General features: G+C 42.9%; 1 protein-coding gene across 2 annotated transcripts; it reads left to right on the forward strand.

Annotated features, from left to right (window-relative positions):
* The first annotated feature begins 5,310 nt into the window (after positions 1 to 5,310).
* myot (myotilin) lies at positions 5,311 to 24,831 on the forward strand. 2 transcript variants are annotated; one of them, XM_078261108.1, is made up of 11 exons: positions 5,311 to 5,422; positions 9,557 to 9,773; positions 11,667 to 12,706; positions 12,956 to 13,106; positions 15,115 to 15,207; positions 15,765 to 15,802; positions 16,310 to 16,448; positions 16,830 to 17,037; positions 17,611 to 17,776; positions 19,180 to 19,313; positions 23,304 to 24,831. In XM_078261108.1, exons 3-11 carry the CDS (start codon positions 11,691 to 11,693, stop codon positions 23,444 to 23,446), a joined length of 2,088 nt encoding a protein of 695 aa, XP_078117234.1. In that variant the 5' UTR covers positions 5,311 to 5,422; positions 9,557 to 9,773; positions 11,667 to 11,690; the 3' UTR covers positions 23,447 to 24,831. The 2 variants fall into 2 exon arrangements, with proteins under 2 accessions (XP_078117234.1, XP_078117236.1); XM_078261110.1 differs by lacking the exon at positions 15,115 to 15,207.
* The last annotated feature ends 1,015 nt before the right edge of the window (positions 24,832 to 25,846 follow it).

Consider the following 25,846-nt stretch of genomic DNA (forward strand, 5'->3'; position numbering starts at 1 on the left):
AAGTATTGCAAGTAGTTTATTTTAAAATGTACTACTCAAGTACTGAAGGTAAAAGTATTGTGTTATGTAGTTATTAAAGAATGTTATTTCAAATGTTTAGCCTAAAGGACACTCACAATTCCTTTGGCTGTAGCAGCAGTACAAGGACAGGAATGTACAACACCGCAGCATGTCATGAACCGCGGGTAGCTAGTAAGCTAGCGCTTACTGATAGCTCAAGCTGGTGTGCCATTTGTGTATTATATTTGTAACTTACCTTGATATGTTTCTTTAAATTCGAGAGAGAATTTTTGAAGGCCATTATTTCGCAATCCTTCAGGAGGCAGAGTAGGCACTTCATTCTATATGAATTGTCTTTCACTCCTACAAATGAAAACATGGACTCTAAGTAGGGCCAGAGGTGGTCTCCTTCCTCACCCTCACAGCCATGATCACTCCAAGTTGAAGGTGTTGAAGGTGGTGTTTCTGATTCTTCCAGTGGAGGCAGGCAGCAGAGCGAAAGGCAGAACGGGAGCATGCGCTGTCTTCTTATAAGACAGCTTGATCGCTTGATTCGCTCAATGATGAGCCAGCTTCCTCAAACCTGGTGACAGAGCCATCTACCGCTCTGGCACTGATAATGTAGGTTTGGAATGATTCGTAACATTTTTATAATTGTAACGAGTAATGATGCAGCACATAAAAAATGTATTGGAGTAAAAGTATTAAAACTTATCGAAAATATGTACCGAAGTAAAAGTGGAAGTAGGAGAAAAAAATAATACTCCAGTAGAGTACATATACAGCCTTTTAGTACTTAAGTGCAGTAGTGAAGTAGTTCTACTTCGTTGCTATACATCTCTGCTCCTTGCACTGCTACTAGCAACTGCGTGGAGGAGGGGTGGGGGTGGTGCGCAATCACGGAAGGCTTGTATCATGTGGACGTGCCGACAGTTTTGTTGTCATTGCTTTGAATTCATCATGGGGGCGGCAGAAACTGCGCACTATAGCTTTAACGGACCACTAGCCAAAGAGGTTGGGACACCCTGGTATTAAGCAATTGGACTGGTATATGGTGTCATATGATATTCATTGATATATATATTATATATTATACTTTTTATCTAGTTCTCAGAATTGTGGGATCAGTGGGGGTGAAAAATGCTTGACTGAAAATATGTTTACAGTTCATGTGTCTTTCACATATAACAAACAAACAACTACTAAGTAAGAAAGAAAAGTGTTGCACACTCTGGCTCCATAATGCATTTCTCTGTTTATTAGCCGGAGGGCCGACACGTCATAACAATAAATAAAGAAATGCATATATGGAGCCAGACTGTGTGTTACTTTCCAGTCTACTTCCACTGATCAGCACCTCACAACAGCCCCTGGTGTGTTTCTATATTGAACAAACTACTTATACCAATAGTGAGTATAGCTACAAACAAATCTTCCAGAACTGGAGTTGGACTTTTGATATTGAGGACTCTGCCACTTGGCACACTGGCGGCTCCATGTGGAAGTGAGAAGAACCATCTGTAATAATTTGAACTTCAATTTTCGTGCAATCATTTAAGATTTTGTAAAACAAAAATAATCATTGATATGTATATTGAGTGGGTCCTCGTTGATTTTAAGAGATAATTTGTATTTTGATTTCTCTCCTCTCTTGGGCCACAAACTATCCAAAGCCTTTATGAAACTGGGAGCAAACATTCATACAACCACGGTACATCAGTTAATGAGTACCTCATTGGTATTTAGACACAGTGCAGCTTAAATCCTGTTTAGAAATGACACTTTTTATTCCATGACAAACTGCCTTTATGTTCTGGTGTTCCCCTCTGCAGAGGAGCTGTGTACACTGGTCATCACGGAGGCCTTTCCAGAAGATTCTGGTCTGTTTAAATGTGTGGCTCTCAACTCCTTCGGCACGGTCTCCTGCTCAGCAATCCTGGAAGTTTACAATGGTTAGACAGTCTATGTCAGTTTATATGGCACCGTACTTTATTTTTTACTAGTTCACCTGTTGACCTGTATTAAACAATAACAATGACCAGTCTTGCTTTTAGAGTCACTCGTGTCTTGCTTTCAGTGGTGGAAGAAGTATTCATATCCTTTACTTAAAGGACAATTCCGGCGCAAAATGAACCTAGGGGTTAATAACAGATATGTACCCACTCGGTCGTTCTCTGGGACATGTTTTCATGCTAATTGAATGTGTTTGTAGCTTGAAACAAGCTAGCGCGGACCGCTGATTAGCTTACAACGCTAGTATTCGGGGCACAGGGAAAGTAAAAACTATTCGCTATTTTGTACCACTAAAAAGGCTCAAAATATCAGCAAACTTCAACGGTAGCATAATGAGGGTCCCTTAATGTTAACCGAAGCATTGAGAACTTTATAAGTGTACAGTCCTTTATTGAAAAGGAAAGTTATAAAGACACTTGCGTTCATGTTTACATGCGGCCGCCGTCTTGAAAATCAGTCATGACTTACAGCTGGCGATGCAAACTAAAATCAAAAGCAATTTGCTCATTATATCTGAAATAATCACACCGATGTAAAACATAAGTTGTCTAGTGTACTTACTCAGTGGATAACTGTCCATCTGGTCCCTCCGCTTCAATTTATTTTAGGGACATGGAAAAAAGTTTCAAGTACAGCCCTGTTTATCAGAGAGGGGAAATCTTCAGACTGTACAAAACACTGCATCTCTTGGGTGTCGCGACGCAACAGGTCCCACTCCGTGCAACATAGATACCCCCGTTCGGTGGCCATAGCTTCACAATGTCCGCAGGTACACCACCAGTTTCCCGAAGTACGAGGCTGTGTTGCGGCATTGACTACCGGTAGCTCTCTCTCTCGTAGCCCTTTCACGGAGCTCCCGCAGCTCCTCGTTCAATAAACTGTCTGTACACTTACAAAGTTCTCAATGCTTCGGTTAACATGTAGGGACCCTCATTATGCTACCGTTGAATATTGGTGATATTTTGAGCCTTTTTAGTGGTGTAAATAGCAATTTGTTTTTACTTTCCCTGTGCCCCGAATACTAGCGTTGTAAGCTAAACAGCGGTCCGCGCTAGCTTGTTTCAAGCTACAAACACATTCGATTAGCATGAAAACATGTCCCAGAGAACGACCGAGTGGGTACACATCTGTTATTAACCCCTAGGTTTGTTTTGCGCCGGAACTGTCCTTTAAGTAAAAATACTAATACCACATTGTATAAATACTCTGTTACAAGTAAAAGTCCTGCATTAAAAATGTTACTTAAGTAGAAGTTTGTAAGAAGTATAAGTATCCTCGCATTTTAGAAACTGTAAACGAACATAACAGTTCTGTCAACTAAGTGTTTAATCGTCTAATCATTTCAGCTGTACTTGTAGGCCGTTATATATATTCTTTGGTAGTTTAATTTATCTTAAAACATCATATTTTAGAAACTAAAAGTAAACTAAAGAAACTAAAAATGTATTTTGTGAATTTGCAAAGTAACTACATAGTAACTAAAGCTGTCAGATTAATGTAGTGGAATAAAAAGTACAATATTTCTCTCTGAAATGTAGCGGAGTAGAAGTAGAAAGTGGCATGAGAAGAAAAGACTCAAAGTAAAGTAAGTAGTACTTGAGTAAATGCACTCAGTTACATTCCACCACTGCTTGCTTTGCGCCCCTCCATGCAGACCTGGAGGAGCAGCTGGAGATGGAGGCCGTTCGTGAGCAGGAAGCACTTTCTCTCCGACAGGAAAGGGAGGCGGTGTTCCAACAGGAGACTTCCTCCTTCAGAAACAGCAGCGAGGACTTTCCGTCTGAGCTGCCGGACACCATGACCCTCCCCCCTCCTGAGTGGCCTGACAGCCCTCTGGAAGATGACATCCCTGTTGCAGAGTGAGTCGACACACACACACACACACACAGTGCGTCTCACTATCTTTGTGGGGACCTGTCGTTGACATAATGCATTCCCTAGCCCCTTACCCTAACCTTAACCATCACAACTAAATGCCTAACCTTAACCCTTCCCCTCACCCTAACCAGAACCTCATTCTAACCCTAATCCTAAAACCAAGTCTTAACCCTCAAACAGCCCTTTAAACTTGTGGGGTCCAGCATTTTGGCCCCACAAAGCTGTCGGGACCCCACAATTATACTGGACTCCCAGTTTTTGGACCCCATGAATATAGTTAAACAAGCCCACACACACACACACACACACACACACACACACACACACACACACACACACACACACACACACACACACACACACACACACACGCACGCACACACACACACACACACACACACACACACACGCACACACACGGCGCAATGATGGCTCCTTCTTGCTATAAAATCGTTTTATTGTAAAATGAAAAAAAAAAAACAACAGTCACAATCATTATTTTTGCTTGCACTCATTTCTCACATGCAGGATCGACCTCGGACCTTTGACCTTATTAATATTTAGTTACTTGCAACACAGTTGATGTAGTAGTTGAAACGTCTCGTACAACTTGCAGTGTTGTCCTTACTGCAAGTTGTTATCACTTACTACTCTAAAAAAACATATTAAAATGTTAAAATTATCAATTGTATTGACTTTATTATATTAAAGAAAACACAATATAACATGTCAGTTTATGGAAGAGGCTTATAAGTGTATCTATCTATCTATCTATCTGTCTGTCTGTCTGTCTGTCTGTCTGTCTGTCTGTCTATCTATCTGTCTGTCTGTCTGTCTGTCTGTCTGTCTATCTATCTATCTATCTGTCTGTCTGTCTGTCTGTCTATCTATCTTTCTATACACTCACTCACTCACTGACTCACTGACTCACTCACTCACTCACTGACTCACTCCTCCTTTCAGGAGCAAAAAAATAAGACTGTTGCAGTTCCTGGTTATTACCAGACGAGGTCGCTGTTGTATTATTCTAAAATTGTAAAACAAGCAACATTTCAAGTTCATATTTCTTTCTTTTGTTCTTTCTTTTATGAGACAACTTATGAAACCGAGTATTGCCTATTAATTATGCCTACTAATGACAAAAAGAAATGCGGCTTTTGAGAAGAACTTTAAATCTACGGAAGAGGAAACACTAATTAATGTGAATAACTTTTAAAAGGTGGCCGGTCAGAGACGAGCTCTGAACCCGAACTACCCATGGATGTAAGAGAACTACCGAGGTTGAATAGACGCGGTTCACAGCAGTTGTGATGACGTTGCTGAGCGTTTGGAAAATTAAACCAATCAGCTAGACCCGCGCGACCCCGTCTCTCCACATATACCCCTCGTGAGCGCGCGGTGTCACCTGTTGCAGTCCAGCCTCCCGCTTCAATTCGGAGTTTGGATTCCCCATCACCCAGGGAAAGTCCAATTTCATTTAGCCAGTAGGCTACTGAACTTTAAGGACAGTGTCACAGAAACGTTTAACGAGGTAAGAAAATATCCTCTTTGTTTTTCGCACAGGTAACGTTAACGACTGCCTTTTCAACCTGCCGGGAACTGTCGCTATTTGGAGTGAGATACACCAACACTTTCAACCTCTAAAAAAAAGTTAATGGTTTTCTACATTACATTAATCTTTAAACAAGCTAATTTTCCTTCCTGTTTTATATCCAGGAAACGCAATATGCTATGCTCTCCTGGGAAAGGTCAAACTATGTTTAGAGCACTTGGAAAGTGGACTTTAGTCTATTTTGGGGCTTTGTGTCATTTGGCTTTCAAACAGGCTAGGAGGAGCTGCTTCAGGTACCCACTTAGGGAAGCACCGATACATGTGGGCCTTTTTTTGTGCTGTTGAGTTGTTTGAGTTTGTGCATGCCAGACAGGCCTTAGTTGTCCAGTTGGCTGTGTGTCCTAAGCACTTAACCCTTTACCAGCAGTCATACAAAAGAGCTTATATTGTTTAACACATCTTTCATTACCAAAATGATTTTTGTTTGTGTGAGGAAATGCTAAAACACTGTGTGAGGAGTCTGAAGTGACAGATTAACAAGCCTGCTGGAATGGTGCATTCACGTGCAGTCATATTATGAGACACTAGCTTTTGAACACAGTGCTGTTTTTTGGTATTGCACCACAAATTCACCACCTGTGTGAATTAACCTACTGAATAAGATATAAAAATAAAAAAACACCAACATGTAGTAATATCACAGCAGATGAAAAATAAGTAATATTTGTGTCTTTTGAGCTAGGGTTCAGTTCAGTAACTGTGTCTTTAATGTTGACTAAATACTTTGGTTCGTATTCAATTCCAGTCAGTGTATTTGATGGTGTGAAATATGTTTGGCTGAGTGTAATGTGTCTACTCTATATCAGTGTCCAGGGCTATGATCTCATCTGTAGAGTGAAGTGCAGACATGGCGTCTGTGTCCTTCAGAAACCCCTCTCACTCAGTGCTTCACACAACAACAGTTGTTCATAAACTGTTGGCAGCAGTCTGGCTTTAAGGTCATGTTGAAGTAAAGCCAACTTGAAGTTTATCGGTTTTGTTTTGTTGTATTTATTTAGTTTATTTGGATTGTCTGTAGCGTGAGGCACTTCTGTTGGTTTGGACTGATCTCAGATGGGCCTAAATAATGACGAGGTGTATTTATTAGGTGTAGTGTTGTTATGGTCTGGTAAAGATGACTTTCAATGGCAAAACAGATTGTGGATTTTTCTTTGAGACATTTTTGTATGATATGTTTGACACATCTTAGTAACTCAAACTGACTGCTACCAAAAACTTAAAATGATTCAACTTGATGGATCAGTTTATAGCAGTAATTTAGGCTGAGTTGAAAGTAACGTACTGCAGTTGATTTACCTTGTTGGGTTGATCACTACTATTCTGAAATCCAGAATCCAGTTTTGTGTGTGATCATCAAGGTAGACAAATTAATGAATACATGAAGAAAATGGTGCTCATTCACAGTCTCTCTTTCAATGAAAATTATGTATTTTATCTCTCACCACCAATATGAATAATATACTGTATCTCACTCAATATATCTCTATCCAGCAGATAAACAACAAACCAAACAAACCAGTTACTCTGTTTTGGCTTAGTTACTGTAATTACTCATCACATGCTAACACCATATCACCAGTTTGGAGTCCAGTATACTTGTGGGGTCCCGACGGCTTTGTGGGGCCAAAATGCTGGACCCCACAAGTTTAAAGGGCTGTTTGAGGGTTAAGACTTGGTTTTAGGATTAGAATTAGGTTAGGGTAAGGGGCTAGGGAATGCATTATGTTAATGACGGGTCCCCCACAAAGATAGTGCCACTAACGTGTGTGTGTGTGTGTGTGTGTGTGTGTGTGTGTGTGTGTGTGTGTGTTAAATAGGCTTGGGTCCCCACCAGTAGAGCGTCTGCACCTGCCAGCTGATGTCCGAATTCCAAGACCAATATAGCGTTGCCCACTTAATCGCACAAGCACAAATACACATACTGTACCATCGCAGTACTAAATCACAATCACACATACACACACTCAGGTGTGACACGTTCATGACCCTGGTATTCTGCGTGCTGGCTGATTGATGGGTTACTGGGCCACTAAAATGGAACATTGTTAAGGTCATTGACACCTGTGCTCTTTCTGCTATGTCAAAATGTCTGCTTTAGAGTCCGACCAATATGTACTGGGCGCATATATGAGTGCTGATAAGTAAGACAAATCTCAGTCCAGAAATACCAAAAATATGGTGCAGGTAATGTAGAAACAGTTGCTAGCACATAGTGTGTCCCCCAGAGAGCACTAAGAAGTTTACTTTTTATCTGTAAAATACCTCAGTCTGATCTTGGTCACATTTCTTTAATAACCAAATTGAAGACATTCTAATCAAAAATCATGTTTATGTTAAAAAAAAGAAGAATATCGGCCAACATAAGCCTAAACTCTCCCTCACAAAAAGTATAAGTTGGTAACGCTGGGTATCGTTTAAAAAGTTACGATACCAGTACCCTTAAAGTGATACGATACCAATAGGGTACTACATTCGATACCCATCGTGTGATCGACAGCATCTCGGCACGCTGAACTGCCAACAACGTTAAGAACACTTTGCTCGACTTCACCATAGCACAGACTGTATGGGTTGTAGCTGCTGTGGTAGGGGGGCAGTCACACTTTGCATTTAAGTGTTTAAGAACACTTGCGGTAATTGGTTGTGAGCAACACCATACAAATAGTCTATTTTTTTTCAAGATCTTGTTACAAAAAGGATCGAATGCAGGGATCATTTAATTGGAAAAGTTTTGATACTACTTGGCACTGGGTTATTTCAGTCAATATCTTAAAGATATTGAGTACCGATACCCAGCCCAGATTTCTATATCTGTCTTTTAGTTTGTGGGATATTTCACAAACTCCACATTTTGCTCATTACTTGCATGATATAGAATCTCTAAATTCTTATTATCTGGACTGCTTGGTTGGTCTGTCTTGTATCCATCAATTTAGGCCATTTACACCTACATAGCCTACATCTTGTGCCATTTAGAAACCACTCATTCTCAGGATTTAGGTACACATAGGGTAAAGAAATTGTCCATCAATGTATTTTCAGAATCTAGGTAGGTCAGCTGATGCGGGCTGGCCAAAACTGTCTTGTGCCCTCAGGAGACCAGGAGAAACACAGAAAAACATTTAGCAAGTGTGTGTAAGTAAACGAGTGTGTGTGTGTGTGAGAGAGAGAGAGAGAGAGACTGCTATTGTCATCATGCTCCAGCGTAGCCCAGACTACGTGGTAGTCATGGGAACCGCATTCCTTCCTAGAATAAAAGTAGAGGACCAGCCAGGCTTGGTATTACAGGAAGAAACCTACTGAGAGGGCTGAAATGGGAGCAGAACCATTGCTATCTGTTACTCTCATTACGCAGTCCCAGTAGTATGATGGCAGCCGTTCTGGAACATAGCCTATATTCTGAAGATATTTGGTAATGTTGCTCACCATTTGACCTATTGATCGTGATGGTGAAAATCTCAGCCAGGAACTACTGTCGTTCAGAGAACAACAAAGTGATGATCACACTGAATCCATGTAATTTGAATCTATTTATCAGAAGACCCACGCAACTTGTTCTAGTTGTCCTCCATGCAATCAATGAACTTTTACCCAATTAGATTAATGCACTTTGTTTAGAAATGACTACTGTTTTGCCCAACCGTTCCACTGTTTTACTTGTCTCAGTTTGGTGTTTTCGTAAAAAGCCTAAATACAAGAGTTTAAAATTGAAATATTGCAAAGAAACTCCCGCACACTGCCTAACTCGCAAAGATAAATTTACTACTAGACTACTTCACGTACTAGACCGAAACGTTGCCAGCTACAAACATTTTACCATATCATAAGCAGACGTACAGTAATTGTAAAACCCGTCCAACAGAAATGATGAAATCTAAACGCTGAGGGGCAAAGTGCCGGTTACAGTGTCCAGTTAGCTTTTAGCACTGACTTAATGTAGAGCCCTATGGAATCCATCTTATAGCTTTATTAAAGACACTTGCCACCGGGCCTAACAACTTTTCTGAAGTGTTTATGAATATATTCATTTACATGACTGTTTTTGTCTGTCAGTTTTCCAGAGCCTCAGCCGACCAACCACTTCTCTGAAGAACTCTTTGGTCGCAGCGGGGAGGAAAGTGCCCTGAGCTCAGAGGACCAAAGGTCACCAGAGTTCACTGTCCGAGCCCGTACGCCCAGTCCTCTCCCTCCACCCGCACCGCCACCAACCCAAGTCAAGGAGAAAACCCAAACACCCAAACTGTTCACCCCAAGCAAGATCAGCTTCACTGTAAGAACATTTCTTACACAAAGTTTTGTGCCTCTATGCACTCTCTTTTTGCTACAGTTGTTTATAGCTGCCATCATGCTTAACATCTGTCTTGTGTGACTTAATATGTCAAGTTTTTAAAGGTTAAATGGGAGACTGACAACCTCAGCCTGTCCGTTAGTGAATAGGGCATAGTGAACACAGTGGTGCCTGCCTGTAACAGAGGAAGTCTAACGTTAACCCGTGCCGTGACAGCTTTCACCTCGCCGTTATATACGCTGTCTGCGTGGAGTTTTGAAAAGTGTAAACACACTTGCAACCGCTTTACCGGCATTGCCGTGACTCACTGTGACTTTAACAAAGTCGACGTTGTTTCACTCCGTCGGCACCACAGCTCTGCGCGCGTGTGTGTGTGTGTGTGTCGGCATTCGGAGCTCCGCTCTCTGTCAAGATACAGAGACGTCCGATAAGCTTGCGCTTATCCGCTCTCGGGTACCAAAATTTGTTTGATTTTAAAGTGAATCCGTCCTCGGTAGTACCGACGTGCCAATAGTTAAAGGGGTGGTTCAGAATTTTGGACATAGGACCTCATTTCCAGTGTGTTATTTATCAGTGGAAACCGTTTTCTTTTATTTCTAACATTAACCCTAACTTGGAAATGAGGTCCTATGTCTAAAATTCTGAACCACCCCTTTAAGGCGGCAGGCCTGTCTTGCTAAGGCGGCCGCCTAAGCTGCAAAGTGCTGCGGGAAACCCTGGTTTAATTTGTGGAGCGCTGCGTCCCGTCCGTTGGCTGTGTGGCTTAGTTGTGTTTGATTTAGAGCCCGCTTGAAATGCTATAATGATCATGTTTCATTGGCCAATTACCGTGCCACTTGCACATGTTAGTGCACGTCAGCGCACGGGTCAACTACGTGACAAACCCTATGGAGCGTACCACGTGTGTGCATATTTCGACAGAGTGACAGTGTAAGTGAAGAAATAGAGACAACAAAACGGAAGGAATCATGAGTGCATGATACTATCCCAAATAAAAACCTGTTGCTGTTAATACGCCAGAGCTAGCCAAACAAGCCTCGCTAGCGAGTGTTTCTGCTAGTGGCACAAAGTACGACGAGAACTCGAAGAGACATACCAAAATCACCAATGCTATAACGTACTATTTGGCCAAAGATATGATGCCCATCCACACAGTGGATAAGAAAGGCTTCAAGAAGCTTCTGAATGAACTAGACCAACGGTACCAAATCCCATCCCGCACCTATTTCTCACAGGTAGCTATCCCGCAACTTTAGAAAAGGCAGGCAGAGTTTGGAGTCGGATAGATTGAATATTTTTCGTTCACGGCCGACCTGTGGTCCAGACGCACTACGGAGCCGTATGCAAGTCTCACTGTGCACTATATTGTTATGAATCTATGAATATTGTTACGATGCGTTTTCCCGTAACTTTTGTAATTTTACATATGTTTAAAAATATCTAAATGAATATCAATATTATAATCGATACCGTGATATCACATTTTGTCAATATCGTGCAACCCTAGTATGCAGCCAAAGGAGGTCTGCAATATACAGCATCTGTTGCTTTTATCCTCTCCTGCCTGTACTTAGGTGTCTGTTTAGGGAGTATAACTATTATACTTTTTTTCGAATATTTCAGACAGCTTGTTTGTTTTTTTTGTTTTTTTTACATTTTGAACAAGCAGGAAATATGACATACATTAGTTGACAAGATCAAACAACTTCCTAACACTGAATGCGTTAAATATTCTTTTACATTTAAAAAATTAAAAACATTTGGTATTCAAGAAGCATGTTAATAAGCTTCATCCCAGTAAATGAAAACGTGTATAATAATTCTACCAGTACTTTAAATTTTTTTTTTTGTAAATGTGTGTCTTCTCCCTTCCAGTCCTCCCAGTCAGGAGGCAACAACATGAACCTGTCAGACCTGCCTACCTTCACTCCCAGCGTCTTCCCACCCAGTGCCTTTAACTATGAGCGACCGAGGCATTTTATCCAATCACAGCCGTCCTTTCAGGCACCCAGCTATGAAAGCGTTCTGAAAGAGGCCGAGGAGAACCAGCAGAACCTCAACATTTCCCAAAATAGTCAAAATGTTACGGAGAAAAAGAGTCAAGCTAAAATGATGTCTACACAAAGTCAGTCTCTTTCTCAAGCTCAGTCAGTGTCCAAGTCCTTGTCACAGACCCAGTCCCAGTTTCAGTCCCTAAGCCTCAGTCAGAACCAAACCCAGTCTGTCGCCCAGACTCAGATCCAGACCCAGAGCCGGACTCAGAGCCAGAGCCAGATCCAGAGCCAGATCCAGAGCCAGATCCAGACCCAGGCCAACGGCACGAGCAAGTCCTCTCCTTCCTCATCAAGTCTCAGCTCTCCCATTTCCACCCCGGCCTCCTCTGCTGCACCTCCTCTTTCCTCCACTGCCGCCTTGAAAAGTCCCTCTGCCCCCACCGCCTCCTCCCCTTACCCAGCCTCCCCATCCTCTCTTCCCCGCACCACCATGCGTTCCACCATCACCCTCACCCCCAGCATCCCCAGTGCCACCGGCCTTGGTAGCGCCACCCTGCCAGCTAATCAGGACACCATGTCAGCGCCTGCTGCATTCCTCTGCTCTGTACTGCCCTCCCAGTCTGCCTTCTCCCCTTTTTCCTCCTCCAAGCTGTCTCCCAACTCCAACCTTCCCCGCCCCTCCATCTCCCCGTCCCGCTCCCCACTCGCCCCCTCCAGCCCTCTTCTCCCCATGAGGGCCTCCTCCTCTCCTTCCTACCTCCCTAAGCAGCCTCTCCCAGTGTCACCTTCCCTCCCTTGCTCCCCTCTCTCTCCCCCCTCCTCCTCCTCCTCTGTCCCACAGCCCAACACTCCCAACAGTCAGAACAGAGTACCACCTGCTGTGGTCTCCTTGCCCGCCAGCTACAAGGAAGCGCCAAGCATGTTAGTCAAAGTATACATCAATTTGGTGTGTGTGTGTGTGTGTGTGTGTGTAAATATATATTTATATATTTTATAAATGAAGCACAGCAACCTGTATATAGGTCGACGCGCATTTCCACTACTCAGCTAAGGACAAAGATTTATGTGTTGGATAAAGGTTTGTTGCAGCATTACAGTTCTTTACCTATTCTTCTCTTTTGCTCTATTTACCTTCTGTTCCTCCCTCCTTTAATCTCTCTCTATCCCCAGCCTTCCCAAACCCATTCTGAAGAAGTCTATAGCTCCTCGGCCTTCTTCCTCTCGCTCCACAGATGACGACATCCAGGGATCCAAAGACGCCCTCATCCAGGATCTGGAAAAGAAGCTACGCTCAAAGGAGGCCAGGAGGAGAAACAGCCAGGTGTGTCTCTGTGTGTGTGTGTGTGTGTGTGTGTGTGTGTGTGTGTGTGTGTGTGTGTGTGTGTGTGTGTGTGTGTGTGTGTGTGTGTGTGTGTGTGTCCCTGCAAACTGTGTTGGAAGTGCAAGAGCAATCAAAAAAAACACATCCCCCCCACCTACATACACACTCCAGCCCATTCACACTAAAGCCTCGGTTATACTGGCGCGACACCGAGCATGCACGGAGACGTTTATGCTCAACACATTGTTCGTTGCAGTATTCTCCGAAACGCCAGGAGGGGTACAAACCTGTTTTCCTCATACAGAGGAAGAGAGAGAAAACATACGCTTTCCTTTTTTGCGCCTGAAAATCAACAAGTGTAAACTAAGTGAGTAGTCAGTTTTGTCTACATTTCTTTGGATTTTGTAAACAACCTAAAACAACATAAAAGCATCATGTTAAATGTAAACTCCCTACCAAGAAAGCATCTCAAATGTTTGTAGAGGTAGCACAAAACAAAGCAACGTGAATAAGTGCATACAAAACACGTGTCTTTCGCTATAGAATAAGAAATAGCGCTCGTTATATTTTTGCTCCGTTTTGAATGTTTTTCATACGGGGCGATGGCCGCAAAAGACGACACGATTGATTGTTGTTTTGGCACAGCAGCTAAAGCACAGCTAATGCTAGCGCTGCTAACAGCAGACAAACTATGGCTCTGGTCCAAACTTGCAGGCTGTGTGTGGACTCGAGCACGTATGAATCCGCGTTTTCTTTTTTTTTTGTGATTAACAATTTTTTATTTTTTAACAAAATACAAAACATACAACTCACAACATAAACAAATTATCCCGCCCCCACCTTCCGTCATCACCACCCACCCAGACAAAAATCAAGAAAAGATGACACAGTAACTTTAATATTCCAGACTTTTCAACATAATAGGAACAAAATAGACAATAAGCCATGAACCACATACACATATGTATAAATGACATCACCATAAGCCCATCATACACGTCTCTCCCCAGCACAAAGCTTCCTAGGAGCCCTCCAGAAAGCTCAGGTACTTCCCCCATTTTCTAGTGTAGACATATAATCTGGCAAACCGTTTCTCACCCGCCCTCTCCTGGATTGATGGCCCCCTTGCATTCTTCCATCCTCTTAAAATAATCTGTCTGGCCATCATTAAACTAGTCTAGACCCAGCTTCTAATGTGCTTATCCATCCTGCTTAGGGTTGACCCATCTCCCAGAACAAATAATTTTGGGCTGAATGGAACCTGGGTCCCTGCTATCAGACATAGGTTATCATTAGGGCTGTCAGCCTTAATGCGTTTTTGGTGCTGCGTTTTACTGTTGCCACTATAATTTTTTTTTTTAATCGCATGCCGCCATTTATTAATTTATTTTACACTTCACTCGGCTTTGCCTAACAGGCTACTATTTTGACCCTTTGCCGCACCTTTACTTATCATCAAGCTGCCATACTTCCTCGTAACACATCCTGCTGCTACAGGCTGCAGGCATGATGGAGAAAGACAGCAGAAAACACAATTCTGAATGGCGCTGAATTCTGAATTTTTATTTTCCAAAACTCCTGGGAACTCCTAGGACATGAAGTAAGTGTCCATCCTCTGTCTTACATTTACAATCATTTGGTGTGTCTATGAGTGGTCGCTGAATGGTACATGTACAGGTGATGGAAAAGATCTGTTGTGTTTCCCGTCCTGGTTGGCACCAACTGTCGACATATTTTGCAGACCGGCTTCATCTGCTCCTCATCGCTTGATTTCCACACAACTGACGTCTTGTAACCCTTTTTATCAACACTCTCTTTCGCTGTAGAGGATAACTCGAGTTCATGTTCACCATCACTTTCGTTGCCACCATAAACCTAGCTTTACACAGTGTGTGCCTGTTTGAACATAAAATAATACATTATTGCAATAGTTTACTAAAACAAATCGCAGCATGCTTTCTTCGTGCGGGGTTACAATTTAAAGGTGTAGCGCTTCATTTTTGAACAGAAACTCTCCTATGAGGAGCGCATGGCTCGTAGGCTGCTGGGTCCAGACAACGCCAACTACCAAGACAGTCTCTCCGACTCACAACTCGACCAGGTACGACAACAAACTTTTATTTTTAGCGAGTGGGCAATCTCAACATTTCTATACTGATGTGTGTTGCAGTGCCGACTGTGCTGTGTACAGACATTTATGTTGGCGCTTGTCCAAACCGCATTAGCTTTCATTTTGCTATTAAGACCGCTCATTATTACAGTAATTTAGGTTTGAATGGCTGCACAGAGAGCCAGTTTCCCTCTTGGGGCCTCCTGATGGGCTCCCGAGCCCAAAGTTTAAAAACGCCTGACAGTATAATCGTGTGTGTGTGTGTGTGTGTGTGTGTGCTACCAAAAAGCCTCTGTCGCTCACAAGGCTTTGCACCATCTATTCTCTCTGTCAGCGGCTATTTCTCGCCTGCTTTCTGAGAACGAGCCCCTTTCACTGGTGACAACAGGCCTGTTGTGTCAGAATACACACACACATGCAGACAGACACACACACACACACACACACACACACACACAGTTACCCTCCTGGCATTTTGTCCAACAATTCATTTTGAAAGTTAAAACCTGTGATTATCTCTGCTTACTTTTGTCTGTTTTCTGTTACAGCCAGATACACCACAAGGAAGACACACAGGTGGACTATGGTAAATAATAATTGTAGTATCAATATTGCTCATAATTGTTAACTCAGATTTCCGTCCAGCATGGGAGTCTTTACTCACTTCATGCAGTTGTAAAACAAAATGAATTTAAAAAGAAAATAGGTGGAATAAAATGTATTTTCATTTTGCTTTTCAAGATTTTTCCAAGGCATGAATATTTGACTCTTTGTGTTTCTGTCCGTGTGAGTGTGGTAACTGAGCCGCAAGTTGCTCTGTGCTGTCATACATGACACTTTGCAATGTGTTTACATAATCTCCACATTGTGTTGTGCTATAAATATTCCGAGGGTCTTATAACTCCAACTGTCTGAAAGGAGAGATAGAAATGGCTCAAGTCCCCTATTTCAGTAGCCATGCTGTCAGAGAACAGAGGCAGAACAGGGATCAGCGTTACAGTAATACGGTTGCTTGTGTGTGTGTGCTGTAAATCCAGTCATTGAAAGTGCGGTAAAGTGAGATTATGAATAAACAATCTCTCTCTCCCTGCAGGGGGAGGCGCCACTCAGGGACAGATGAGAGGGGAAATGAGGGCTCAGCCATCCAGGAGAAATGTTACGCTCCTCGCTTCCTGCAGATCCCTTCGGACCTCACTATAGAGGAGGGACGCTTCTGTAGGATTGACTTCAAGGTGAATCACACGCACACACACACACACACACACACACACACAAAATAAAGTTACAATCTCGAAGATCTCTATTTTGTTCTCGTATGGCAATAAGCGGTAATTGCAGGTGTGTTATTGTGTATGCATGCTGTGACTTTTCCGTTTAGTGCGTGCGTGCATGCGTGCACGAGAAGGGGGGGAGACGTAGTATTTTTTTCTTGTAATTCCCATCACTAATTAACACCAAGAGCTTCACGTTTTCAAGAGTATTAATACACTTAAGCCTGTATTACTACAAGGTCAGGGCCTCCCTCACATAACTAATACAAACAATGGATGCAATAATGGTGCGGTCATGTTAAAGTAAACGGAAGGAATAAACTTGGCTTGGTCTCAATCCAGATCGGAGGCCTCCCCACCCCAGACGTCTGCTGGTACCTGGACGGGAAAGCCATCCGTCCCGACGACTACCATAAAATGCTGGTGTGTGAGAAAGGGATGCACTCATTCATCATAGAGATCGTCACAGTGCACCATGCCGGCGTTTATGAGTGCGTGGCCAGGAACCGAGCAGGCGAGAGCAAATTCACCATGAGGCTCGAAGTTTTAGGTAAAAATGTCATAACAGCACATCCTGTTCTTAGGCTGGAAATGCTGTCTTTTTTTTTTTTTTTTGAGTAGAATGTCATCATAGTGCAGCTTAATAATGATCACGAATTGATTTATTAATCTATACCAGTCCTACTGTGTGAAGTTCTTGATAATGTAATAGAGATGGCCCGATACCATTTTTTGCTTCCCGATACCGATTCTGATACCTGAACTTGCGTATCGGCCGATACCGAGTACTGATCCGATACCAGTGTGTCATATATTTTATTATGTTTTAACAACTGTATACTATCCCTGTATGGATGTGATATGATTTCTATATCTTTGTTGTCAGTCTGGCTCAGGTTAAACTCTTTGTGAAACATGAACAAAAACAAACAATGAACGCCACAGAACTTTTTTATTCTCCAGTTCATCAATAAACTACTTTAACATAGAGTTTCTTTAGGGCTCTCTTACGTGGTATCGGATCGGTGCATGAACTCCAGTACTTACCGATACCAGCGTTTTAGGCAGTATCGGAGCATCTCTATAATGTAATCACCTGTGCTGTGCAACGTCCTCTCTGCAGCCCAGGAGGCTCTGCGTCCTCCCACCTTTGTCCAGAAGATGCTGAACTCCAGAGCTCTAGAGGGTGATACTGTTCGGTTAGAGTGCAAAGTGGACGCTTCCCCTCCTCCACAGCTCTTCTGGAAGAAAGATAAAGACATGCTGCGCATTGACCCAAACAGAATGAGGTGGGTCAACTAAAGTACTTTATTACACCCAAACTCCTCCTTAACTGCACTCCACTACTGTACTTAAAGCTCAATAGATTATACCAAAGGGACACTCTTTCATAAACATATTAAGTATTTTACAACGCGCATTTTGTTTTCGGTCTCCATCCTGTTGTTGACCCATCTTCATGTTTACTTGTAGCCGATCCCTCTCACTCCAGAAAAACGGGGACTTCGACAATGAACAGACACGTGAAGCAGGCTTGCCATGGCAGAAAAGATGATAGTCAGCCTTCAATGTCCTCTTTTGTTACTTCTCCAAGCATACCCCTTCTAAACAGATTTCTGCAGTTCAAACAACTCGGAATTGTAGTTGAGAACGTCAGTTATAACGACCCACGTATTAAAAAATTGTCTGGTTTAAATCGGGCTCATAATTACAGTTAATGTGTCGGGCCGGGCCAGGCTCGGACACAACGGGCTCGGGCAGGGTCGGGCTTGATTTTTTTTTTTTTTTGGGCCCGATCTAAGCTTTACGCTATTGGCAGCGTCTTTTTTTTTCTGCCAGAGCCTGCTCTGTTTTCAGTGGGGGGGAAGCAGCTCTTAAACCCTGCTCACGACACTACCTGCCCAGCACCAAATGACAGACAGACAGTCATCAACTAGCAGGTGCAACATAATGGAGCAGTTTAGGAGACAAATATTTCCCTCAGGAGTGGGCGGAGGCAAAAAACAGAGCCATAAGAGAGTTAAGCTTGGACTTGCACTCATCAAATATGGATTGAAATACAACTTCAAATGAATGATAATGTTGTTTCGTATCTACTGGATCTGTGTATAAGCAACTATTTCAAGTTAAAACAGTGATACTATGTTAGTGTTGTGTTCACAACATGTTTCTGCTGCCCCGAGTAGCCCAAAAAAACTCTTATTGTGGGTTTACTCATGGACCAATAGTGCCTCGAGACTTGTACATTACCATTTTTTAACCGTAACTTTTACCAAAACTTTTACCACAATAAAAACAGTATTTCTGTTTTCAAACACACCAGAACAGAAGAAATAGTGATAATATAAAATATCTCTATGAAAGGGTGCCATGGTTTTAAAAAAAGTGATGCGCAACACTGAGCTTTACCGTTTTGTTGTCTCAAACATGTTTGAGAATGAAGAGGTTTATTTCATTGTGTAGGTCTGGTTCCTGATGGCAGGTTACAACAGCCTGCCTCTGGACAATATGCACAATCAGCTAAATGAACTTGTTTTATTATGCACTCATTCATTTCTCAGTTTATGTGTGCCATTATCTTTTAAATTGTGCAAGTGTATTTATTCTTTCGAACGTTCAGCCTGCATCAAGACACTCTTGCCACCGTGTGTTAGTAACTTTTTAGTGAATCTCTGGCTTTGTTTCTCCACAGTCTGTATGAGGACGGTTCAGGCCGGCAGTGCTTGTTGATAGAGAGGCTGATGAAGTCTGATGCTGGTTGGTACACTCTCTCTGCCATCAACGAAGCGGGCATGTCCACATGCAACGCCAGGCTGGATGTCGGCAGTAAGTCCACTCTGTGTTCCTCTTTCTATGCAAATTTGCTCTAAAGGCGCCCATCTCCGCTATCTCTTGTATGAGATAGCCCAGTGGTTACCATAGTAGCCCAGGCTGTAAAATCAAACAGCAGATGGGGAATGTTGTGCGCTCCACGCTACAGTGAATCAAGCTCTGCAGCCTGGAAACACGTCAAACAAATGCTGTGTTATGTGATCGAGCAGAAACTTGATGAAGGTACGAGGCTTTCCTAAAGAATACTGCATAATCACCGAGTCCGAGCGATAAGTATGACGTGCATCCACTGATCAGAGAGAGAGAGCTCACTGTAGGAAAATACAACACAGCTATTAGGTTTCTGCTCGATCACATAACACACCATCTGCTTTGTGGAGAGGGAGCTGAGTGAGAGGGCTGACAAAGGCCACGCAGAAAACTACCTGACCCTTGTTACACATGAGCTGGACTGTATACCTTAATAGAACCTTACCACTTTCTGAGTCAGGACTCAATGCCTTTGAACAGGACCTCACAACAATGTGAGACTGAGGATTAACAGGGTGCTTTACAGTGTGTGCAAAGACTTTCATATCAAGTCTTTAACTCAAAGCTGTGTTAGGCTTTTTCTTTTTGGCGTCATTGGGCAAAAATGTCCATATACATATTTTTAGCGTTTTGTAATTCAAGTAGACTTGAACTCCTCCTTGGCTTGGTTTTCCCTTCAATGAAAGTTCTGCTAACAGTAGCCAAAGGCTCACAGCTGCAGCTAATTCAAGGCTAAACTATTAGATAAAAGAATTTTATTGTCATTCATCTATATACAGTGCAGTACTGTGCATCCTTTAGCCTAGCGCTACTCTATATCCATGACGTTCCACGTTGTTCAGGTACCTTCCCCTTCCTTTCTGTTGGCGTTCTAAACTCTGGTGGATTTCTGAGGACTATGGTTAACTGCTCCTCAGATCTCTGCAGGGTAAATCCAGACAGCTAGCTAGACTATCTGTCCAATCTGAGCTTTCTGTTCCACGACTAAAACAGCTTTTGAACATACACGTTCCACCAAAACAAGTTCCTTCCCGAGGCTATTTTGCAGAAGCACTGTCATTGAGTCCGGTGCCTAGCGTTGCCCAAGACGATTGTGATTGGTTTAAAGAAATGCCAATAAACCAGAGCACGTTTTTCTCCCGTCCTGGAATGCTGTGTGGACTAGCCAGACTCTGTTACGCAGCTCTGTGGCAATAGGTCTGGCAACGCGAGACTAGCCTAGCACAAATACGTGCCGTGTTTACGTTTCCTCTCAAACTGCCTCTGGTGTCTTCTTGCTCGGATGGCCTAGTGCTGCTACCTGAACAAGGAAACATCGGAGGCGGTATGAGAGGAACCAAACACGCTGCAGACAAGCCGGTAGTTTAGCCTTCTGCTAACCGTAGCTCGCGGCTACGGCTTATTCAAGTTCATTTTTCTGTAGCTAGCTAGAGGGAGAGCTGCAGGAGGAGGTCTCACTCTTCTTCAAATTCTTTATTGTTCTTCTTTTTACCTAATGCAGATTTAGTCACTTAGTACTAGTTAGTCTAACAGTCAAAATAGAGAACTTTCCTCAAGCATCAACAGGATAAGCAACCATGCAATTCAAAGTGAAAACAGTGGCACTGTATCGTGTGGTCGCGTGGGTACAGGTGACATAGACTGGCTCTGAAAACATCGTGGATAATTTATTCAGACTAATACAGCTTTGTATGTTGCTGTTGGTATCGGAACAAAAAGCTGGATATTTCTGATCATAACCACAACATGTGTCTCCATAGGTACATATCCCAGTTAATCAGCATTAGGAATACTTCAAATAGATCCTATTGATCTGTTTGCTTTTGGTGAGTATTTGAAGAAAAGGTGACTGTTGGAGTCACTAATAGTTGGCATTGTTATACAGCTGTGTGTCAGCCCTGAGTGAGAGGGGCAGAGGGGGTTCTGTCTAATATTTGTGTCATATTATTTAGTATTTGTACATTTTGAGTCTTGATGAAATGTAAAAGGTAGTGATTGATTGCAATTAATACTATAACTGATTTGCAGCGAGAACCACACATACAGTATAACAGGGTTTCCGCGGGGTTTTAAAAAGTCAAAAAAAGTCTAACATTTTAAGATTTAAATTTCAGGCCTCCAAAATGTCTTAAATTTGCTGAAGTATTGTGTCTAGGTTTAACACATTTTAAACAGGTCTTAAATTTCCTACGTCCATGTAAACGCTACGTCCAATGCTCCCACAGCGCTTTAGAAGGTTGGTTTTTTTATTCCGTGGTGTTGTAGTTCTTTCTTTCGCAGGTCCAAATATAATTCGCTAAATTACGACTACAAATGAGACCATCATGCAACTTGTATTGCAGCCAATCAGCTTCGTGTTATTGGCGCGAGTCTCTTTTGGATTGTACCACAGACAGAAGAGCGGAAGTGCTCTGGCTCCTCCACACGGTGACTAGACACCAGTCCTATGAAGCCAATTAGGAAATTGGGGGAATTGTTTAAAATCTGACATCTACGGAAGAGCATTAGGGCCACATTTGAAAAAACGTATTGAGTTTAAAGTCAGAATTTATTTTTAAATCTTTAGTGCGTAACTTTTTGATATTAATGAACATCCGTTACATTCAAGCCATTGCCAAATGAGTTGCTAAAAAGCTAATTAAGACTATCAGCTCCACACAACTCTCTCTGGATTTCTCAGTATGACTATGTTCAGAAGATTGTGTCATCCGGCAACTTTCCCACGCAGAAACTCGAGTCAGAATTCTGAGATTAAAGTCAGAATTCAAATACATTTTTCCTCTTCCGTAGACATCTGACCTTTTGTTGTTGTTGTCTTTTTGGGTTTTTTTTTATGTCGTGATATATAGGTCTTGAATTTCATTCATACTGGTCTTAAAGTCTTAAATTTGACTTGGTGAAAGCTGCAGAAACCCTGTATAACTATGGCCAGTGACTCAGCCCAGAGGGCATTTACACACATACACATACACACACACACACACACACACACAAGGTCCCAGATGCATGACATACATGTAAAATCGCGAGTGAATCGTTTTGTGAGTTTGAGCCATTATCTCTACCAGCGTGTGTCTGTTCCATATCTGGCACTGAGCGTGGTGGTGTGCTGTCCTGTGCTATGGCGTGCAGGGCGCAGGAGTTATTTTCAGACACCTGGCATGAAAGGAATGTATAGCCAGTCGCCCACCAGTAAAATCTGTTGCTGCCGCTGGTGACACCAGTGGTGTTATTCCTATCATTAATAAAAAATAAGCAGGTCTGTAAAAAAAAAACATAAAAATAAAGTTGGTGTAGTGAGAGGTTACTGAGCTCACAGCTCCACTCCAGTAGATGCAACTATTTCTAGTTTCTGCAAATGAGTACTATCCAAGGTTTAAAACTTCAGATTAACACCCAAAGTTTTAAATTGGTTATGAATGTAAAATAATCACAACATTAGGCAAGGGTCATACTGCATTAAAGCTTTAGTGCGTAACTTTTCAAGCCATTGCCAAATGAGTTGCTACAAAGCTAATGAAGACTATCAGCTCCACACAACACTCTCTGTATTTCTCAGTATGACTATGTTCAGAAGGTTGTGGCGTCCGGCGACTTTCCCGCGCAGAAACTCGAGTGAAGATAATTATCTCTTCAAAAGAGTTTTTTTAATCCTCCGTGTCCTCCTTGGCTACTAGCAACTGCGTGGAGGAGGAGGGGGTGGGCACGATGACGGAAGGCTTGTATCATGTGGACACGCCGGCAGTTTTGTTGGCATTGCTTAGAATTCCTCATGGAGAAACTACGCACTATAGCTTTAAAATAAAAATGGTGTTGGTAATAATTCACGTTTAAAACTGGTGTGGTGTTTGTCAAACAACATAACAATCCAAAATGAGTACATGTTGTGTCATTGGTCAGTAAAAGGTACAGTACATTTGAAATCCTCACTGCTCTCTTCTCTGCCGCTGGCAGCTCGCACGGCTCCGGCCATGAAGACGGCGCCCCCCGGCTCCAAGACGCTGAAGCTGCTGTCCTCGCTGAGCCACGTGCCCGTTCTGAGCGTGGAGAGCCCCGCCCAGCACACCGCCCCCCTGTACGAGAGTGAAGAGCTGTAGACCCCCGCACCAAACCACACGTCGCATCCTCAGGAAACCATCGCACATCTCAGAACTGTAAAACTGGGCCGGAGCCTGCATTAACTGTCAGTTCGAGGCAGGATATGGTACGAAATCAAGCTTTGGTTCAGATTAACAGCATCGCAGCAGACCGGGACACACAACACTTTTGAGGCCAATCCAGGTCCGGTTAATTAAACCGACAACATTTTGGTTGTATTATTTGTACAAGGCTGCTAAAGTCTACAGTTTAATTTCTAATTTCTTGAACACATTTAGTTGTACGTTTGTCACATTTTCAAGATTAAAGGTGCAGTAGGTAAGACTTATAAAACTAACTTTCTGTCATATCTGCTGAAACTGACCCTGTGTTCCAGTAGAACTACATGAAGCATTTAAAAAAAATCCGGCTCCTCTGGCACCACCTACAGCCTGTAGTGAGATTTGCAAAAATCCACAGCTCCCTGTTCAGATGCACCAATCAGGGCCAGGGGGGGTGTCTAACTGCTTGTCAATCACTGCTCATGCACACGCATTCATTCTCCCTTGTGGGGGGAGGGGCTTAGGAGACCGTTTTGGTCTTTAGCTGAAAGGGGGACTGAGAAGTTGTCGAATGTTTGTCCTGGATCTTCACAACCCTTCCTCCATCCATTAGATGTTACTGTATGTTTTGAGGAAACAACCCTAGCCATAAGGAGCACTTTGAGAGACAGGTTTCCATAGTCAAGTGCCTTCTGAGTTCAAATAGCCTCAGTCCATCTGCTGCTGTTTGTCTCCACCGTGCCTGTCCTTCCCTCTGTTTGCTTAAGGCTGCTGAGCCGATGCCCTTAAGCCTCTCTTCGTCTGCCTGTCCGTTCTGCTCGCAGCAAAACGGTGCGTCTAGGTCACGGCTGTATTAATAGACCTGGATACGTCGGGGCAGAGTCAGACCTGCTGCCACTTTTATCCCCGCGGCCAACTGCAATACTGCAACACGAAAATCGCATGTGGTCCAGAAAGCATTTCCCCCCCATAGAAAACCGATGAAAGGACATCTCAAACAGCACACAACCATAGACTGTATAATATTAATGGACAGAGCATGTGTGACGTCCCCCATTGGTTTGTGGAGATCTGCTATGAGTCGTCGAGTTTGTCGCCACGGGCGCAGCCATCCTGGTTGCGGATGTAACGATTTTAGATGAGAGGGAGGAGCCCTTACACTCTACGTTACGTTACACACTTTCACTGGCGATCACATCATAGCCAGGCCCTAAAACACCCCCGCTTTATCGCCGATTTTACAATCAACGAGACCATAATTCAAAAAATGAACATCATTCTGTGTTGCAGAAGACTTAAAGATGTGTACCCACTCGGTCGTTCTCTGGGACGTTTTCATGCTAATCAAATGTGTTTGTAGCTTGAAACAAGCTAGCGCGGACCGCTGATTAGCTTACAACGCTAGTATTCGGGGCAAAGGGAAAGTAAAAACAAATCGCTATTTATTTATTACAGACAGTTTATTAAAAAGATAGATTACAAAGACAGTCGCAGCTTGGGAGACAGCTTGGGAGCTACTGTCTTTCTAAACTATCTTTTTAATAAACTGTCTGTACACTTACAAAGTTCTCAATGCTTCGGTTAACATTTAGGGACCCTCATCATGCTACCGTTGAAGTTTGGTGATATTTTGAGCCTTTTTAGTGGTGTAAATAGCGATTTGTTTTTACTTTCCCTGTGCCCCGAATACTAGCGTTGTAAGCTAATCAGCAGTCCGCGCTAGCTTGTTTTCAAGCTACAAACACATTCGATTAGCATGAAAACATGTCCCAGAGAACGACCGAGTGGGTACACATCTGTTATTAACCCCTAGGTTCGTTTTGCGCCGGAATTGTCCCTTTAAAAACTAGCGATTGAGACCATAAACACATTATGAAGATGTTTACTGAAGTAATAACTCAAGTGAGAAGTGGGTCACTTTCTCATAGAGTTCTACAGAAACCAACCTCCTTTTGCAACCGCACGTGTCGCCCCCTGTTGGAATTCAGATAGAAGGCAGGTTTAAGGCACTTTTGCATTTGCAGCACTTCACCAAACCGGATGCGTTGTCCATTAATATTATACAGTCTATGCACACAACGCATTTAATTACTACTTGTACTGAAGTGGGCAGGTGTAGGAAGTGATTTCCCCGCTCTCTTCCAGGGTCAAGATGTGATAGAAAACAATCCACGCCGCCCCAATCCCACTCTGCAACCATCTATCACTGCACTTTTAACGCTGACAACTGTCTGCTAGTCGTTCTCGCTCATCCAGCACCTGCTTCTCCTTTCCTCCAGCTTGTATGAGGAGGATTTTGTGTTTTGAGCCTCCAAATTGAAGTTCTTGTCCCCGAGTTACAGCTGCTGCTTCTGGTGA

The sequence above is a fragment of the Sander vitreus genome, chromosome 10 (assembly GCF_031162955.1).
Source record: "Sander vitreus isolate 19-12246 chromosome 10, sanVit1, whole genome shotgun sequence".
Taxonomy (NCBI): Eukaryota; Metazoa; Chordata; class Actinopteri; order Perciformes; family Percidae; genus Sander; species Sander vitreus.

Bases quoted from the DNA above. Each gene is read 5' to 3' on its own strand.
- myot (XM_078261108.1), top strand. From the start codon at position 11,691: ATGAACCTGTCAGACCTGCCTACCTTCACTCCCAGCGTCTTCCCACCC. The intron at 12,707-12,955 runs GTTAGTCAAAGT...CTCTATCCCCAG, and splicing joins TACAAGGAAGCGCCAAGCAT to CCTTCCCAAACCCATTCTGA. The intron at 19,314-23,303 runs GTAAGTCCACTC...TGCCGCTGGCAG, and splicing joins CGCCAGGCTGGATGTCGGCA to CTCGCACGGCTCCGGCCATG.